The sequence below is a fragment of the Colletes gigas genome, unplaced genomic scaffold, assembly GCF_013123115.1.
Source record: "Colletes gigas isolate AHSC1104 unplaced genomic scaffold, ASM1312311v1 Colletes_gigas_Sc00025, whole genome shotgun sequence".
NCBI lineage: Eukaryota > Metazoa > Arthropoda > Insecta > Hymenoptera > Colletidae > Colletes > Colletes gigas.
In genome coordinates, this window is record NW_025106654.1 from 1,838,775 (window position 1) to 1,858,003 (window position 19,229).

The window sequence follows — 19,229 nt, forward strand, 5'->3', positions numbered from 1 at the left end:
AGATACAGAGAATACTTTTCCCTTTTCCTTTATTAAACACGTGCCATTTCTTTTAGGAATAAACATATTCTGTTTATTTGGAACCGACTCTGTCCTCCTGTATTTTCTCTATATACCTAACCGCGTCCATTCCAACCAAAGTAAACACTGTACTGTTCGCAGGAGGTTGAGGTTCAAAGTCCTTCGGAAAGTTAATCGCGCCATTCTCTTCGTCGCGTTCCAAGAAAATTGTCAGCGTTAAGTTACCGATATTCTCCTTGTCGACTATCGCTTCGTTCTCCTTCGCGTCTTGCGATTTCGTTGTCTCGCGTTGGTGTTTTCCGGACGCATTTTCTGTAGTTTGCTCAACTGGAAAGCGAAAGAAAATTAGTTGTTTAACTCGACAACGATAGACGACTGATCGAGCCTAGGCTTTGGAAGTTGCAACATCGTCGTACGATTTTCATTCTTCTACCTGGCCCTGCATAGCGATCGACGACGTATCGTCGACTCACGATGCGTCGTAATCATTGGCCTCGCGGAGTGTGCAAATCCTCGGGCTCAATTTCCTGCGTTCCAACGCATCGAAGTATGACAATGAGAACGAGCATCGTACGCCAAAGAAGGAGGACTTTAACGCGTCGTTCGTGCCAAGTGCACGTTCGTTTTCGATGGTGTCGTTCGATTTCTCGACGAGACGACCTCGGTGCTTCGCAGAGTACACGGTATAGCTCGTACTTTTGTTCTTCCCTTGGCGTGCCAGGACATCGTCCCGTCTCCGACGACCGCCACAGGACTCTCGATCCTTCGGTTTCGGTCCGTGACAATAGCTGTCGGCGATAATATCTACATCCTGCTCGGCGTAGCCAACGGGACGCACGCATTTGACGGCTCGTCTCCTCTCGCAGTCGGGAACGCAAGATGCACAGCCTTGCCAGTCACCGATCATCCATCTACGATAACGGCGATTATCTTTAAATTAGACCGATACTCTGATCTATCCAAGTAACATCAACCTGGACGAAGATATGCAGCAGCGAATGAAAACTAGGATATATTTATCAGCGCAAATCATCATCATTTCCATAGTTTTTATAGAACGGTGCTCGAGAAGAGACTGTTTCTATTGATATTAAATAAATTTCGCGGAGAAATCTAAATATTTCGCTATTCACTATTTTCGGTTCCTTTCTCAATTAAAAATATTCGTATATTTAATGAACAGCTTCTGCTAACCTCGGTAAGCAGGGCGCTCGATGACATGGTTTGACTTTTGCCTCTGGTTTCGCAACGTTCTTGCAAAACGAGTCATCCACCAACCCGGCGAGTTTTTCCAGGCAACGGGGCTTGGAAATCTGTTCACCGGGCCCGCAATTCGCGCTGCACTCTTCCCAGTCGACGAATCCCCACGCGAATTCCGCCTTACGAGGGCTCTTTTCTTTCAGACCCAACGAATACTTCACCGTCGCGTTCTCTTTCGGTAGAATCTATTGGACGACACAACGCGCCGGGTCGACATAATTATGTCAAGTTGCCGTGGATAGAATTACTTTTCTAAAGTCAGTAGCGATAATACGGCCCCGACAATTATTTGTTCGGTGAAAGACGAATCTATCTCGCAAAAGAGTGTCGCGATTACACGGCGAAATACGAAATCTTGAAAAAGTTGGTCTCCTGGCAAGAGCCTCGGCAGCGTCGAAATTGAATGCGACGCGATAGAAACACGACCAGCGCGAGTCGTACATTTTCAGAAGTGAATTTTTATCGATCTAGAGATTCTTTTCACTTTGCGTCGTGCGTCTTTTGAATAAACGATTTTGCTGAAAATTAAAGGGAATCGTCGAGGTACGCGCGTTACCCAGTGCCAAGAGTTATATCGCGGTGAAATGGCTCGATGAAACGCACACCGAGAGAGCTAATTAGATTTGAGTAACATTCCCAGAGTCGTTCGTTCGTTACCCGCGGCATGAAATACCAGATAGGAGAACGCGAGGTTCGTTCTGATCAACGAATGCAAAAGTTTTACGGCTGTGGGTCGCGTAGGTGTCACCGGTGGTAATAATATCTGGTATGCGCATACGTCGGTCTGCTGAGAGCAATTAGACGATACGTCGCGACGCACGGACCCAAGGAACCAGGCCCTTTTCGTTTCGCCATCGCGGCGAAGGTGTTGCGCGAACAGATAAGAACTGTCCACACCCGGACACCTTGTTCGAGATACCTTATCGATCTGTCCTACCTGCTAATTAGCGGATCGCGTTCGTTATGTTTACCAATACAGCCAAGTCCGCCATGACGGGCCCTGGTATGTTGAGAGCCTCCTGGTTCGGTCTTATTGTTCCTAGCCACGCCTTCGTGCCCGCCACCTCGAACATTCCTAAACGATCTCTGAAACAATCATATACGATGATATGTGTGCGTGTGTGGTGAATCTTTTATTCAGACTATTCCTTTGTTACGGTCGTCGAGATATGGAAGTTGGTTACAGTAAGTAACTAGCCGTAGGTAACGATCTCTCGATCTCGTTTGTAAATGTTTCGACCCAAAGGCAGTTTAGTTTACTATCGGGTTGTAAAAATATTAATACCGTCCTTACTCGATTATTGGGAATAAAAATCCGGTTGTTCGATCGGTCTATATGCGACAACAACAACCCCGATACTGTTGCCAGTTTAGTAAAACAGTAAATGTCTCGCAGTGAAAAATATTTATTGGTCGTACATATACGCCTTCCGCAGTCAAAGGGTTAAGCAAATAACAGAACGGTACGATAATAACTCAGTCTGGTCAGACGTCTCGTTCTACTTTAACGCTTTCACTGCGGACAGCGACCGCGGGTCGCAAATTTGTTTTCTCGTCGGGTGCGTATTTCGATCTCTGCCTGCTCTATTTCATACAGAAAGCAACTCCACGTTTTCTTACGCTGAACCAATAGTAATACCACGCTTTAGCAAAGACGAGATCGAGGATTTACTCGTTAGTTCAACGAAGAGACATAGTAAAGATAAAGTCAAGATGGTTTCAGTTCAAAAAAAATGTTTCAAATTCAAACGACTCCCGAATGTTTGAAACATATTTTATGCAACCAAAACCACCATAAATTTAAAGAGTATAATCTCCCTTTCACAACGACGCCCTTAAAAGTTATTACTCGATAGAAGATGATCTCTGAACCAGTGTAAAAATGATATTCGATGCTATAGGAATATGTATCACTCTTGTCTGGAGAATGCTTCATGAGCTGTTACTCTATCCATACAATATTCAACGAGTGCAAGCACTCGGTGCACCGGATTATTCAGCAAGAATAGAATTCACAGTGGCCATTCGTAAACTGTGCTTCGAATTCGAATGTCCTACCTTGCATTTTATTTACGAAATAAAATGGTCGCGTATGGGAAGTAGAAAACACGTATTTAATTAAACGAACCATCGATACCCAATCTTCCACCAGTTTCGAGTTCACGCGGAGCATTTATCGCTAAAGTCGATTTACCCATCGATCAACGGTTTCCTATCCGCGGTTCGCACCATTATCCTGGATCTCGTGGGTTCGAGTTCTTCGATCCGAACGTTCGTCGATCCAGCCGGGACGTCTATTATTTTCTTCGGTTCTGCCATTTAAAGTTTTTTCCTCTCGATTATTATATCTTTTCAATATTTTATAGTTTAGTTTCGAAGTAAATAGAAAAGCAACGACACGGAAGGAAAATATAGACTCACGAGACGCCGCCTCGATCGTTATGGTCCCTTGGATCGGTTTGCAGGAAGTTCCGTTGCCCTTGCAAACGCCGCACGCGTCTTCGACGGCGTTCGACTCCATATTCAGATCACAGGGTATTCCTTTGCAGAGCCCTCCTATGCAAATATCCCGTATGCCTCTGTAGCAGGTGGTGCCATCGATGACTTTCGGTCTCAGGGACGCCACCAAGTTGGTCTCGCTCAGGCAATAAAGGGAGCAGGGATTTTCGGAAGCCCTCAGATCTGTTTTGCGGTCAATCGAGTCCATTAGGGAACTATCGGTAGACGCTGGCGGATCGTTCGCGACGCGGTAGTTACTCTCTGGCAGATTGTAAGTCGTCCATCGGTGAACTTTGCCGTCTTCCGGGAAGATCCAGTTATTAAACTCCGAGCACTGAACGTCGCGAAACGACGGCGCGTCCGTGTCGCAGGGCTGAAAATCGATACAAGTTTTGGCAGTATCGAACATTCTATCTACCTTTGCAGAAACGTTTCAACGTAGTAGTCGGATTTACGGTTCGTAACGTTCAAAACTTCCCGTCACGGATGGAGGTCGCGACGATTTATCGAAGCGCGATTAATTTTTAGTAATACCACTAACGATAGAGGCGCAAATTTTATGGCGTTTTCGGTCCCCGTAACAGTAAGTTCCGCCATTGGACGGCGACGGACTATTGCATCGTCTGATCGAGAAAGCCACGCCGGAACCGCAACTTCGGGAGCATCGACTCCAAGGCGACCAGCCGCCCCAACCGCCGTCCACGGCCCCTGGACGTTCGCCGACCATCAGGCATTTCATTTCGTAACACCACTGCAAAATTAATTATCCGACAGTCTGGCCAGTACACTTACGATGTTCAAGTTAATCACGCCGCTAGCCATCAAATTTCCAACGTACATTTCCGCGTTACCCTTTGCGTCGTCGATGCAGCACAGAAATTATAGCGCAAAGATGGAAGAACTTATCAACGTTATCATAATTTTTGCGAATCCGGTCAAAGTACAACAAAATGAAACGATTCGGTTCGACGTGGAATCGCAGACAGTTGACGAATCTAATAGCGCTCGAATAAAAAATTTAAATATATCTCTCTTTCGTGAGAGCGTCACGTCGCCGACTCATTTTTCCTTGAATGGAAAAATCAATTTATCGCGAGGAGCACTGGTTGCGGTCGTTTGATCACGCTCTGGTACGTGACGGGTCGAGGCCGAAAATATTTTTCAATAATCGACGTAACCGTGATGTTGGAAAAGCCGCAGATACGTGAAAATTCACGCTATGAACGATGGTGTCCGAACACGTCGATAGTATTTTACCCTAACAGACATTTTCTAGCTTACGATCAAGCATATCCTGTTTCGAAACACACCGTTTCAAAATTTCTATTTTTCTACTTCGATTGATTATTGGATGATTTCGATAGGTATTTAACTTTTCCTAAGTCATATTCCTCCACCATTGCTCAGCTTTCTTTTCTGCTCGATAATTGTTTCATTCCTCGCTATCTGATATTCTGTTCGTGCTCCAAACGCGATATCGTCTAATTATTTTGAGTCGCGTAAAAGGAACAAGCAAACGCAGCTCGATCGAGTATTCAGTGGCTTGCGATCGTGATATAGAGCGTGCGCGAGGTGGAAGCCGCGCGAAAAACAACTGCTCGCATGTCTCGGGCACAACGTCTTAATCGGAGTCGCATTGAAATTCAAACAGTCGAGAAAGAGAGAGAGAGAGAGAGAGAGAGAGATAGTGTGTTTTTTATCCGGTGGTTTTACCGCTGAATCCTACTAGACCAGTTTCTTGCAAAAGTCTGCTCGTAAAGTGCTTCGTGACGTGTTTATAGAGGATTATCTTATATCTAAATAATATGTATCATTCCCACGGTGGAGAGCGTATAATTCTTTCGCAATCGGCGACGCCAAGGGGAATAAAGCTTACCTTCGACCCTCGGATACGTTAGACCGTTAACCCTTTTATGCCCACCGTTACTCCGACTAAAGCTCCGCGCGCCTCGAATATGTAAATGGCCTCGTTAATTGCGAGCAATAGAGATTGCCACGATAAATCGTAGATCGAAGAAAAAAAAAAATCTGATATTTCTTGCTTCGAGCAGCAAATTGCCCGGAAGAATGGGTGTCGCTGTTCATATTTAAAATATTACACCATTTTTTCGCACGAACCTCGTTACCTACCTAATCGTCTTTTATTTTAAAAACATTCTCGTCCTAATTACCCAGCACGGGAGAGAATATTAACATAAAAGAGTTAACGGATCGCGAGTTTCAGGTGATCTGAACGCAAAGTGCCGGGGCGATACGGGTAATCGGAAAAATCTTTTTGGAATTTCATTAGCCGAGTGAAATTCCACGATAGATGTGCTCGGCGGATATTCGCTAATTAGCCTTTGTGTTTTTTTCCCGGCGATAATTTACTCTGTTCTCCCCGCAGCGCGTACCCTCGGCGGGTGGTTTCCTCGCAGACACGCAACCTTTTCCCGGAATGGAGCACCTGAGGGCCTCGCAGCTCTGAAAATGAAACGCGATCGAATTGGCGGATGATAGCGGTGGGCCGGTTTCGTGACGATTGCGATATCGCGAAACGATATCCAGCCCCGGTTTTCCCCGTTGATTATCTAAACGACGCACGATCCAACGTGTATAGTATTTTCGTAAACGGATAAAGCAGACCTCCGAGAAGGTAGAAGGTTTACCTGCTGGGCGGCAGATGGTGCCTCCTTACGGCAAACCTGTATCCCCTACAGATACCTTTCATAGAGGATACCCGTTATACGTATTCCATTTAAGTAAAACGTATAGAAATAAGATTTTTTTCAATCCTTGGCACGATACCCTTTATAAATGCATTTGGTCGTGTTTTAGAATAGGAGGACCTATGAGCGTAACAATTTCCCAAGTCTTGTATAGATCACGATCTTAATCTATATTTAGATTAAATGAATCTTTAAAAGAATCGAATAGAAATTCACTACTAACTTAGCTGCTTCAGTTTTAACAACAGAATGTCAAAAGCCCTCGATATCTTTGTATTTAGAATAGGAGGATTTATGAGCGTAACAATTTCCCAAGTCTTGTATAGATCACGATCTTAATCTATATTTAGATTAAATGAATCTTTAAAAGAATCGAATAGAAATTCACTACTAACTTAGCTGCTTCAGTTTTAACAACAGAATGTCAAAAGCCCTCGATATGTTGTATTAACGGCCAGACTTGTTAAGGGCTACGAATTTTCGACTTTTGTCCATTGTTCATACCGTGCAAACGCGTGGGCCTTGTACTTATTATTGTGACGCGCCTCTTTCCACGAAGCACAAATAGTTAACAACGGAAAAGGAGTTAAGAATAATTTCCAGCCCACGAGTTCTAATAGCTCGAAAAGAGAAGGGTCTCGGTTAATTTTACGGGCAACGCGTGGCAAAAATGTCGTCTCGCGTCAATAGAAGCGATTCTTTGTTCGTCGAGGGTAAACAGCAGGAGAAATTTAACTAATCTCGTACGCGCCAACGGCTTAATTATCGCGCAGAAGTCGTTAAACAAAGCCAGAAGTGTTTGCAGCCGTCGCTTTATACCGGTCGCGACTCTTACAAATATATTTAACATAATGAACAAATGGTATGCGTTTAATGAGACCGCGGTAGTCGGCGCGCATTACGAGAGAAACGTTCTTCTGTGCCGGCGACAAAAGTGAATCATTGTTTTGTTCGCGACTCACGCAAATATCACCGTGAACAACAATGGTCCGGAGAGCCGACACGTTTGATACGCGTTTCCGGGAAACAATGTCGCACGATAAATAAACAAAGTTCCACTCAAATTTTCATTAAGTTCGTTAGCGTTGCGTTCTGAACGTTTCTTTGTGTCGCCGGGCGTATGTTTTCGGAATTAATTATAACATTTAAACAGTCTGTTTGTCCCTCATCAATGATTCCACAGAACGAAATAATGAGACTGTCAAAGAGTGCAACGATCGTTCGGTTCGATAAATCTGTTTACAGCACTGTACAAAGTACATACGTTCGAGTATTCTTAATGGTCGATGAAATGTTTTCTTACGATTCCTAAGTCGCATTGACGCGCGTCCTGATGATACAGTAGCCGACACTGGTCATCCCCGTTGTACATTACTCCAGGAAGTAGTTCGATGACGGGGAAATCATGATCCTGAGGTTCGTCCTCCAAGCAAAATCCTCGACCTTCTCTGCAACGATTATCGTTGGTATAATTTTCTTTAGAGTTTCTGAACCTCTTCCCGTGGCATTTAGCTCGACGAAATCCGGGCCCAAACGGTAGGCGTCAACGAGACCAGACTGACGCTAAACTGTTTTGTAACAGAGATTAGAAGAATCGTGGCCGACTCTTGTGGCATACTAATAGGAACTAAAACTCAATGACGATCGTGATTTGCATATATTCATGCAACATGTTCATGTTTGGGCCAAAATTTTCATCATGAATCGGACTCGTTAAAGTACAGGAAGGGGTTAATTTCGTTGATTCTTACTCAATGTACGATTTCAGAGACTTCCTCGAGCACTTGGACCACCTTTTGGTAACGTACGGGCTCCCAGGGTACATGATCGTAGTTTCTATGTATCTACTACCATGGCGAATCACGCCATGGCAACCATTTTCCTCGTAGATATCGTGAGACATGCCCAATCTGCCGGAAGCGGTACGAAACACGAGATAGAATGGTTCGAAATATTGTTTACGTATCGTTGAGAGGGTAAAACGAGAAGGAGACTCGTACGTATGCCCAATGTGATGAGTTATGTGATATCCTGTTTGTAAGCCAACGTCCCTCACGATCGCAGCGGCTTTTCGTGGATCGCAAGTTCCATCGATCGTCGAAGTACCGGTGAAGCCGCACAGGCTCGTTGATTCGCAGATGTTAGTCCTGACGATTTGATCGATCGTTAAAAATCGTTCGTCGTAAGCTCAGACTCCTGGCAAGATCGATTTCGTTTCAGCATACTTTGCAAGGAGAACCGCGCAATCGTGGTGGTTAGGATGAGAATCGTCACCTGGATTGATGATTTCTTGCCACGTTTGAAAATATTTCAGCGTTTTATCCGCGTCTTTGTTTACCGCTAGTTCCATCTATCCGTTTCAACGAGGGGTTAATGGTAACGATCATAAATGTTGATAGGTTTAGAAAACTCGTGATACCTCGTCGTCTTGAACGTGCATTCTAATGATCCTAACGATGCTCAATTCCATCAGCACTCCTAAGCTATCGTCGTGCAGCAATCCTGCAGCCTAAAAGAACACCCGAAGATTGTTTTTTCGTTCCAATTCGCACAGAAAGAACGCTTTTCTTGTTTCTGTTAGAGGGTGCAATTAGAGAATGATCGTACCATATTGAGCAGCGTCAATACGTAATTCTCGACGTCAAAGTCCTGGTGATAATCGAGAAAGGGCTTGTCTAGTACCAGCAGCAGCTCCAGTGTGTAGGATCTGTCTTGGTTGTTAGGTGGGTGCCTTTTCTGGGTGCTGAAAGCACGCTTGGCAATGGTTTTGGTTGCACTGCCGGTGACGTTACAAAGAATCCCAACGTTCGTCCCGGATTCGTCCGGCCTCTTTTTGTAAACGACATGCGGGTACTCCGCTTCTTTGGTGAAGTCGTGACCCGCCACCGGCTCGATCGTATACCACGATCGTTTCGTTCTAATGTATCCGGCCTGGAGATGAGAACATCGAGATTCCTTCTAGTCAGATTTATCTTACGCTTGGAAAAAGATCGTGATATTCGTTCGAGCTGTTCGAAACCCTTAACCGACAAACTGGATTCTCAAATCGATTAAAAGCCTCGTTCCCTTGTTTCTATTTTCGATTCGGCACGTTTACTCTGTCGATGTCGTTCCTCGATTCATGGCGTTTGTACGTACGAACGTTCAAAAGTAGAATAGGTTTGTGTCACGAGACTTATAACAAAAGTTGATATTTTGTTTTTGAAAATCAAAGTGTCGCCGTACTAACGAGACCATAGCACGTGGACAGGGCACTGTTCTCCGATTGGCCGTGAACGCGTCCCTGATAATGGCACTGGGAGTCACGCATTCGTTGCAATTTTGAATTATCCAAGAAATCGTTGTTGTACTCGGTCGTGGGACTCTTTGGCTCCGTGTGCTCTTCGATAACAGCACCTGGATGAAACCGTAACGAGTCGAATAGCGCGCATTAGTCCCATAAAAGCGTAAACACCGTAGCAACTCTACTATGTCGCAGTTATTCCCGTGGAATGTCTTCTCGAAATCATCCCGCGCAGCGAATTTCGAGGAAATTCTATACTCGCCTGGAGCGACGAGACGATGATTCGGTCGAAGCTCGAGGTGGTGTTCCTCGTCGTCGATTTGCAAACGGTAGTGAACAGCGTCGTCGGGAATCGTATCTGTCCTCGTTCGAGCCGCGTAGAAGGAACGTTTGAAGTGATGAGGTATTTGATGCGACACGAACTTTCCATCCGACCTGACTTTCCTCGGCACCACGATTTCGTATCCGCCGGCGAACTCAGAGTCGCGCGTGTAACGCCCTTCAAAAATAAATCGTCGTTATCGAGAAAGCTCGCTCGTTCTCTTCGAAAAAGAAGACTTCGATTTTGCAGATATTTTTTCCATTCTCTTAAAACGATCGACGCAAAATTCATTAACCCGTAAATTATAGGAACCCGCGCGTGATAAATAAATGTTTGGAAAAGTAATAAGAGCGAGAAAACGGGGTGAGTCTGCTCCACGAGGATTTTTCAAAGCATACACGTTTCACGTTTTTAATATTCGGTAATGTCGCGAGGAGTATCGATTTTTGTTGCTCGTCGATACATCGCGCGAAAGAGGGACGGTGTTTCAGAGACTTGGAAGGTATATTTCTCGTTTCGATGTAACTCCCTTCGATTACAATATCCGCGACTGTTGATGCATTCCGTTTTTCCGTAATTCCTGACCTACTTCTCGTCCGTGTAACCAACAATCTTGTTCTCGTCCGCGTTAATGAATTCGGTTTATCGCGAAAAGTGTTCTCTCCGCGGCTTAATTTCCCGGCCATCGATGACGAAAGCAAAATCCGTTTCAGCTATACTTAAATTCTCAAAGAAACTAATTCTATGGTAGAACGAACGAATGGATTATTACGAGCAGCGAAATACTCGTGCAACAGCGAAAGATATGCATTTAAGGAGCAAAGTTATCGTTCGGTTCAAGCAATCCACCACATTGCTGCGACAAACGTCGGGGAATGTATTCGGAACGTCGCCAACGAGTGGTTTCCTTCGTGAAATAACTTCGAGAGTTTGAGTGGCCTTCGTTGAAGAACTTTCGAGGAATTTCGAGGATAGAATCGATCGAGCAGAAGCTTGGTAAAAAAAACCACGAGGAACGGTCAGATTGCGCGGAACGAGCAACGTCGTAACGCCACGCGCAATCTGAAATTTCATCGACTCCCTATATTCCACAAAATCCTTTGCGTTGCTTTTCGGAAATCGGTGTCAATGTTTCACGTTGGAACGTTGGAAAATCTCTATTTCGTTATTGTTTGGAAAAACAGCGCCGCCGGAATTGCGCCAGCGATTTTCAGATCACGTAACTGTACCGTTCGAATGTTTTTACTTTTTAATTGCTGTAACGTGTGAAAATGTTTGTGTTTTGTGTAGACAATCTGTTTACAAAATGAACTTTTACGAAAATCGTCCCTGCATTCCATAACTTGACTATTGGAATTCGGTTACGCGTTTCATCGAAATGCTAATGATCGGTCGAACCGTCAAATTATTTTTCTTTGTAGCTGGCGATCGCGTTGGTCCCATATGGAACGCTGCTCGTGTGCTCGCAATGTTTCATCGATTCTTGAAAAGTTTCCGTTATGCATGCACGTTGAACGTTTCGTTTTGATGAATTGCAATTAAAACTATCGAAGCACGCCCCGGACGTCGATCGACGGCTACGACGACATAACAGAAATTGCGTTGTCCGAACTTATGGAATTTCGCCCTTTACCTCTGCTCGCGCTGCTGAATCCGTCGCAACAGAGGAGAACGAACAAAGGGAAACAAACGGACGGAAAAATCGGGCACCGTTTAACCATCGTCGTTTCTTCCTCTATAGAATGTCACCGTAACGTTCTTTCGCGGAAGCAAATCATTCGCTGGACAAAATCGGAAACGGAGAGACGATATTTTGACGGAAAGCACTTCGGTATCTACCAATCTCGAAACAAGACGTATCGCTTTCGATATCAATTGCAATTTCAAGCTGTTGCGTCAGTCTTCATTCACCCTATATTTTACCCGCATTCCCCGTCGATTTACGATCTATCGTTTCGGTATTCTATGCTCGAGGCAATTGTTCGCGCGAAAAAAAGTTTCCCATTCTGACATTTACGGCATCTTTCGCAAGACCAATAATTGTTACGTTATTTAAACGAAACGTAGTTGTACGCTGTTGCAATTTGTACGGTTAGCTGGTGAATTTAGAGGCACGAGTAGAATCGGTGGATGAGAGGGTGCAGAGCGGCGGTGCAACGAGGAAAGTGGAAGAATCGTTTCAACCCGCAACGTAGGCTACGATTCATCGGCGCATCTCGTATACTCGGTACACCCGTTCGCGCTACACGCCACGTTACGAACAAACGAATGACCCAACTCGAGGAAACAAAGAGTTCGTACGTGCGCCAGATACAATAGCGTTCCAACGCCGAGCATCAACTTCCCTCTCGCATCGTTTCACAATTTTATCTTACCGATATGCCCTCGCCCTCTGGCCCTTCTACGTTTTCGGTCGTTTGCTATCGCTAGCAAAGAAATACCTTTTAGAAGCCAAGCATCCGTTCTTCTTCTCAACCCATAGTAAACTCAAAATTGTAAGAAGTGTACGTGTTTGAACCGTGGGACCGTTGGCGTCGATAATGTTTAGTCTAAGCTAGAGTAGGTATCGAGTGAGGTGTTTAGGTTTAACCCTTTTAGTACCGAACGACGATATATCGTTGCGTATACGATGGTGCTTTACTCTTCGCATTAGGAGAAAGCTCTGTCTCAAAAAAAATTTGTAAAACATTATAACGGGTCTAATTTTATTGCAAAAGCATTTAAAAAATTATTTTTGGGTTTAACCCTTTGCCCCAGAAGCCTTTTTCGCTTGGGCGAACCAGCAACTCAACACTACTTTCTGGCGGAAACGTATGTATTCTGGAGTCGTCATATTATACAGGGTGTTCGGCCAACCCTGGGAAAAATTTTAATAGGAGATTCTAGAGGCCAAAATAAGACGAAAATGAAGAATATCAGTTTCTTGACTGAGGCCTCGTTAAAAAATTATTAACAATTAAATTAAAAAATTTCAAACCGTTCTGGAAAAATTATCTTCGATTGCAGGGGTCAATTACAATCATTTTTGGTAAATACACATATCTCCGAAATCCTACCCACTTTCGAGAAAAAAATTCGAGTAGGTACTGAACTTTTTAGATGAAATTAAAATATTTAAAATCACACTAAAAAAATTATATTTAGTTACAGGGGTCAATTACAATCATTTTTTATCATTACACATATCCCCGAAATTCTACGCATTTTCGAGAAAAAAATTCGTGAAGGTGTGAAATTTTTCAATGGGGAAAAAAAATTTTTAATTGTTCTGGAAAAATTATTTTTGGTTGTGGGAGTCAATCACAATCATTTTTGGTGAATAGACATACCCTCGAATTCCTGCGCGTTTTCGAGAAAAAAATTCAGTACGGGCTCCACTTTAAACGTTAATAACTTGTTAACAAAGCCTCATCATATTTTGAATTGATTATTTATTAAAAAATCATTGAAAATCAAATACTTATACTTTATGCTATGTGACCTACATAAAACTGTGATCAAACAATGATTATTCTTATGTGTAAACATTGTTTGTAGAAAAGAAACTTGTTTCTATGTTTTTTATCATATTTTATAATTATGTTATTTATACGATTTGCAATAAATATTGAACTGCAATTGCCATTACTTTATTCTTTCTTTATTTCGTAATATGCTGCTTTTTGAATTTTGTAAATATCATTCTTAGTTTGGTTTTTACGAGCTTTTTCTCTAACCATAACAAATTCGTCAAATTGGCTCGGTATTCTTCGCATAGGCACTCGTTTTTCGCTCGGTACTAAAAGGGTTAAGCTGAAATACGTTCGGGGGACTGCGCCTCGAACGTGCGTTTTGTTTACATCATTATGAAGATAGGAATAAGGAAGGTTCGACTTTCACTGCAGAAACGGTACTCTGTATCGAACGTTAGTCGAGAGCAGTTTTACGTTTACATTTACGTTTTATGTCTTTTTTTATGTTCTTCATGTTAAATAGTTAGTAAATATTAAATAGTACAGCTTATATAGTTACGTTTATTGTCCACGTGTTTGAATCCCATCATACGCCTCTGACCATCCTCGACAATCCATAGAAAATTGTCTCGTATACCCTTGGAAAGGTTAATCGAAACGCGGTGTAGTAACAATATTGACAGAGTGAATCGTTTCAAAGAATAAACAATCAATTTTTCCTCTCTTAACGGTTTAAATCGTGCTCCTTCTACCGCGAAGCATTGAAAACATGTTGCTCGTTCCCTGCGAGATAGTGTTATTATTTCTGTAGAATACCTACCCACGGGGTCGCCAAGATATCCCTGAACGAACAAAACGGTTTGAACTTTCCTATCGTCGCGTCGTTCCGTTACCGGTTCCGTCGACCACAAACTTTGTTCGGACGTATTAAAAGCCCATTTGTATACCGAGACGGAAGAATGGGTATTAGAGGGCACTATTGTTCGTTACGCTTTTTTGCGACAGAATATACCGGAGCCACCCTTAAACGTACAAACGAAGAAAAAAGTAACGAAACTCGTTACAAGTCCCAGCAAGCTGCACGCGTGCCAGATGGAAACTAAAGAATCTACGACGCGCCCGTGTCTAGGTTAATAAAACGAACACAAACAAGGAAGAAAACGTTCGAAGTGTGTAATTTCGTCGTCGTGGTTGCACAGCCGAGCCGCGGCGAACGCGAAAGTGCAATAATGGTGGACAGCGAACGCGCGGGCCCCGTTTTTTTTCGGCTATTTGTCGTCCCCGTCCCATCGTGCGTAATTGTACTACTCGAGGAGATCTCGGGACAGATTTCTCGAGAATATACCGGCGGCGTCAGTTTTAAAACAAAGGAGTCCGAGCGAAAGAAACGCAATGGGAAACGCTGTCGGACAGGGGAGACGAGGAACCGCGAGAGGAATTGCTGCGAGTAACCGAACTTTCTGCTCGGGAGTATAAAACTTTTTACCGCTTTAATCCGAACTTTACGATAAGGAGATTGCATCAAACGGCCATTGTAAGTCACCACAGAGGCCGGGAGAGTGCCTTTTACCGTAGCCGCTCGAAGGAGCAACTTTTTTCTCCCTTGTGTACAGCCGTACCTTCAAAATGGAATTGAATATCGGTGGACAAGAGAAAGAAAGAGTACCGAATGCCCCGCGACCATTATACTCCGTCCCTCGCTCTTTTTGATTTTTCCAACCGACGGGCAATTTTCGTTCGACTTGCCGCGATTACATTTTTCACGATCCGCCAGCGATCGCGAGAGCAGCCCGCGGATTTATCCGCGCTATTAGGAACTTTGTATTTTCAAATTAAAACGCAACAATGGAACGTGTTTTAATCCGCGAAGCCCGCCGAGCGAAACGCAATTTGTTAGCGAGTCCCTCCGCTCCCGTATAAAAAACATTCCACGGGAACAAATCGCGCGAGGGGGGGGATAGAAATCCGCGGTTTCGCATTTGCCCGAAAGTGCCTTCTTTCTTATCGTTTTCGAACAGAGTTTCCGGGGGTTAAGCTCACGACGAGCTCCTTAAGACGGGAAGCATCGATGAAATGGATTCTCCCCGGTCGCGGAAGAGGAGCGCGGAGCGTTCATTTTTTCGAATGGAAACCGTCAGGCAGGAAAAATGGCTATCTAGAATGACTAGGGGTGGTTGGTCGGATAGTATGCAAATCCATCGTAAACGGAACGGAACGGAATGGAACGTCGACAGGCGGAATCAGCAGCCGTATCAACTGCTGACTTATTATATTCGGAATAATAATGAGGCGGCGGTTGTGCACGGCCGCGTCGCTCGAGATTTTAGCAATTCAAACTATCGCTTGGACTTCCTGTTTTCCTCGACCGGAAGGGAAGTAGAGGCGACGTCGTGAACTTGACGCGACGAGAAAGAAGATCCAGCAGCCATTTCCACAGGATGTTCGATAAACGTCGTGTTTCCTGTTTTTCCTCCTCGTCGTTGGCTTTAAAAAACTTGAACGCGCAGGGCGACTTCGTTTATCTCGATTTTAATATTTCTTTCCCTTTTTAAGGGCATCGAATAAGATTGAAAAGATATTCCGTGTTCGCGAACCGAGTAACGTTGTTAGGAGTTGCCTTGGCTCTGTTGCTGTACGCGCGGTAACGGCGTTCCTCCTCATCGAGAAGAAAGAAACGACGGAAAATTAGGTCGAGCCTCGACAAAATCCAGCATCCGTCTCCGAGCACCAAGGACACTTTATATTTAAACGATATTCCAGGCGGGCTCTTCCGGAACGAGCGAGTGCAGGATGTCGTCGAAAGGAGCAACGAGAAACGGGAGACACCGCTGGGAAACAGACGCGTTTCGAAGAGCTCCCGCGACCACTCCATTTCCTTCCTTTATTTCCCTCCTTCCGTGCCCGACTGCCGTTTCTCTGATGAGCCCAACCGACCAGAACTCCAGTCGTTGTACTTTCGCAAACCTTCTCGGCTGAAATTCGAATTCACTTCCGCGTCGGCTGGTGAACCGCACTTTGCTTTGTACAGCGTCTCCCAAACGTTACTCTTGCTCTTTCATCGAACAAACGTGTGCATTTTGCAACAAGTTGCCCAATCCGGATCAACCACGTCGGACGATGGCATAGAAATCTCTAATTTTTATTTCTTATTGAGAAGTCCGGGTTGCGAGATTAAGAACAAGACTTTACTAAAGAGACTGGTGGGTTTATTAGATCGTTACGGCAAGTTCCGCAAGTTGGTACAAACTTCAGAGATCTGACCCGAGGAAGGTCAGAGTGAAGGATGATTCTGATGCGGTATCTATGTTGGCTTATGGGTTAGTCATACAACACCCATTTATTCTGTGCAATTTTTTAATACCTTTCGCAATTTCTCTCGAACCGATTGAATCGATCCCACCGCTACCAGATTCAAAGTAGGTGGTAACATCGTAACATGGAAAGGTTCGTTTCGTTTCGAGAGAACGCATTGAAAATTGCGGCCTCGTAAATCGGCGTTAGTCTTCGCCACGATTCGACGATTCTGTGCACCCACCCAGCCATTATCTCGGTCGTTACGTGGCGTTAGGTTAAACGAAACCGTTCGATAACTTGGAAAGGATTTAGCGACGAAGGCGTTTCCTGTACGATCCATCGATTTCCGATGTTAGCGAGTGATTTTCGCGATTTCCGCTAGTCACATGTTCTTTCCACTTGACGTAATTTATTTCCAAATTGGAACATCGATAGTAGCGACAAGAGGCACGCTTTAAGGTTGCACGATGTAGAATTATCCAAAGAAGGATGGTTTGATACCCGATTTCTATAAGGGTGAATTCATTGCAGGGTCAGATTTACAACTCGCGAGCAAATTGTCGATCGAGGAATCGGAAAACAATGTTTATACAGAACAATTCACGAATGCAAACAGCGTTCGGTGTTATCCGCACGGCAGTGTTTTTAATTACGAGCACACCTGTCGCGCGGGAGCGACATTTCGCGATCGGAAGTCGTACCGCGCTGAAATTGAGTTGTTTGCCGGTCTCCGGCAGAACCGCATAAAAATTTTGTTCCACGGATGAACATTTGATGCAGGCAACGAATTTAAATTTCTACGTCAGCTGCGGCTGCAATTGATGCACGCATCCGTCCCGAGAACCGCAATCGCGACAAAGTTCGACGTTGAATATTTATTCGTTTTATGAGGAACATGCTCTACGATACAATAAGTGTAAGGTCCACTCGTATACCTCGTCTGTGATTAATGGTTCGTGCGATAGTATCAACGATAAATACGTATTTAAGAGCATCAACGAATTATTAATCAGTCAGAAAGTATGCGGTGACACGGTTGTTTCGACTGTTGCGGTACAGAGTCGCCATTCGATACTGATCGATCCTTTATCACGATGTACCGTTGCCGACACGAGAAACCACCATCGTTACTACAAGAATCGAGAGGGAATCAATTATCACCGCGAGGCCATTTTCCCCGATCACGAATCCAATTCCGTTAGACAAGATCTCCGTTTCTGCTCTATCCGGTGGATCATCGTGTAATGAAATTATGTTATATCATCGACGTTAGAAATGCCATCGACGCTGATTGTAGACAGTAGAGAATAATTAATAACGCTTTGCAGACTGCAATGAATTTTGCTAGGATCTATTGAAAAGCACGTTTTCTAGAAATTTCCAATTCGAGGGACGAGGAATTTTTAATATCGTAATCGTAACGATTTATTCCGCGTTTTACTGATAATGCAAGCTCGAAAAGTAGGTCGGAATGTCCATCGCGAACAGCGTTCTATACTTCGATTAACCCTTTAAGGAGGAGAATTTTAAACGATCCCTCGGAAAGAAGAGAAAAATTTTACTTGCGCGAGTGAAATTTCATATCTTGTCTCCCTGCAAATTGTAAAGTTCTCCGTTCGGTACCAACAGCGATGATGATAATAAATATTTATTGCCGGTCGAGTTCCGTGCTCTGGAACCGGGATGCTTTCTAGTTGATCGCGTTTCAGGAAGTTTATTTCGTCGTCGGACGATACAAATGCGGCCTGTCGGTTTTTTCGTCAGCGCGAACCGCAAACTGCGGTTTCGAAACGGCGCGTCGCTCGAATAACAAGGGGCGAATTTTTAACGAGGACCCCGTACTTTCGTTAACCGTTGTTGGGTAATTGTTTAGAAAAAGTTTCACCGATTTCGATGATTTTTGAATATGTTGTAGAAATCAACATTTTGAACAACTTTTTCCTATACATACATATAACCGTCGCTTGGACATAGTTTCCGAGATTTTTCTTCAAAAAGATCGCTGCTACTACAATGAATTCTGTCTATATGTACATGTCTGTGACTCTGTCTGATTTTTTCTCTTGTTTGTATTAATCGGCATGACAACCAACGACAAATAATGTACGAGGTCTGTTCAAAAAATAACATAATTATTAAAAAAAATTTTTTTTATTTAATGTACAACTTATTGCTCTTTGTCTCCTTCAAAGTACTCCCCTCCTCTATTCACACACTTGTTCCAGCGATGTTTCCATTTTACGGTGCATTCCTGGAAAGCTTCTTTTGAAACATCCTTCAATGCCTGTGACGAATTTTTGTTGAACTTGGTTTATTAACAGTATAATAACAGTGGACCTTAGCGTAAGCAGCAATATAATAAATTTTATTAGACACGAAGATACAAACAG

At 43.9% G+C, this 19,229-nt stretch overlaps 1 protein-coding gene across 1 annotated transcript in view; it reads right to left on the reverse strand.

The window, feature by feature from the left end:
- Positions 1–73: 73 nt before the first annotated feature.
- LOC122401553 (A disintegrin and metalloproteinase with thrombospondin motifs 12-like) overlaps positions 74–19,229 on the reverse strand; it is a 30,716-nt gene continuing 11,560 nt past the window's right edge. The window contains exons 2-16 of the mRNA XM_043403755.1: positions 10,034–10,270; positions 9,718–9,884; positions 9,096–9,419; positions 8,899–8,997; positions 8,714–8,838; positions 8,489–8,635; positions 8,240–8,398; positions 7,792–7,936; positions 4,322–4,531; positions 3,703–4,153; positions 3,476–3,593; positions 2,253–2,367; positions 1,216–1,466; positions 718–932; positions 74–348 (exon numbers count right to left, since the gene is read on the reverse strand). Of these exons, the coding sequence (XP_043259690.1) occupies positions 74–348; positions 718–932; positions 1,216–1,466; positions 2,253–2,367; positions 3,476–3,593; positions 3,703–4,153; positions 4,322–4,531; positions 7,792–7,936; positions 8,240–8,398; positions 8,489–8,635; positions 8,714–8,838; positions 8,899–8,997; positions 9,096–9,419; positions 9,718–9,884; positions 10,034–10,270 (3,038 nt within the window). The remainder of the gene's footprint in view (positions 349–717; positions 933–1,215; positions 1,467–2,252; positions 2,368–3,475; positions 3,594–3,702; positions 4,154–4,321; positions 4,532–7,791; positions 7,937–8,239; positions 8,399–8,488; positions 8,636–8,713; positions 8,839–8,898; positions 8,998–9,095; positions 9,420–9,717; positions 9,885–10,033; positions 10,271–19,229) is intronic.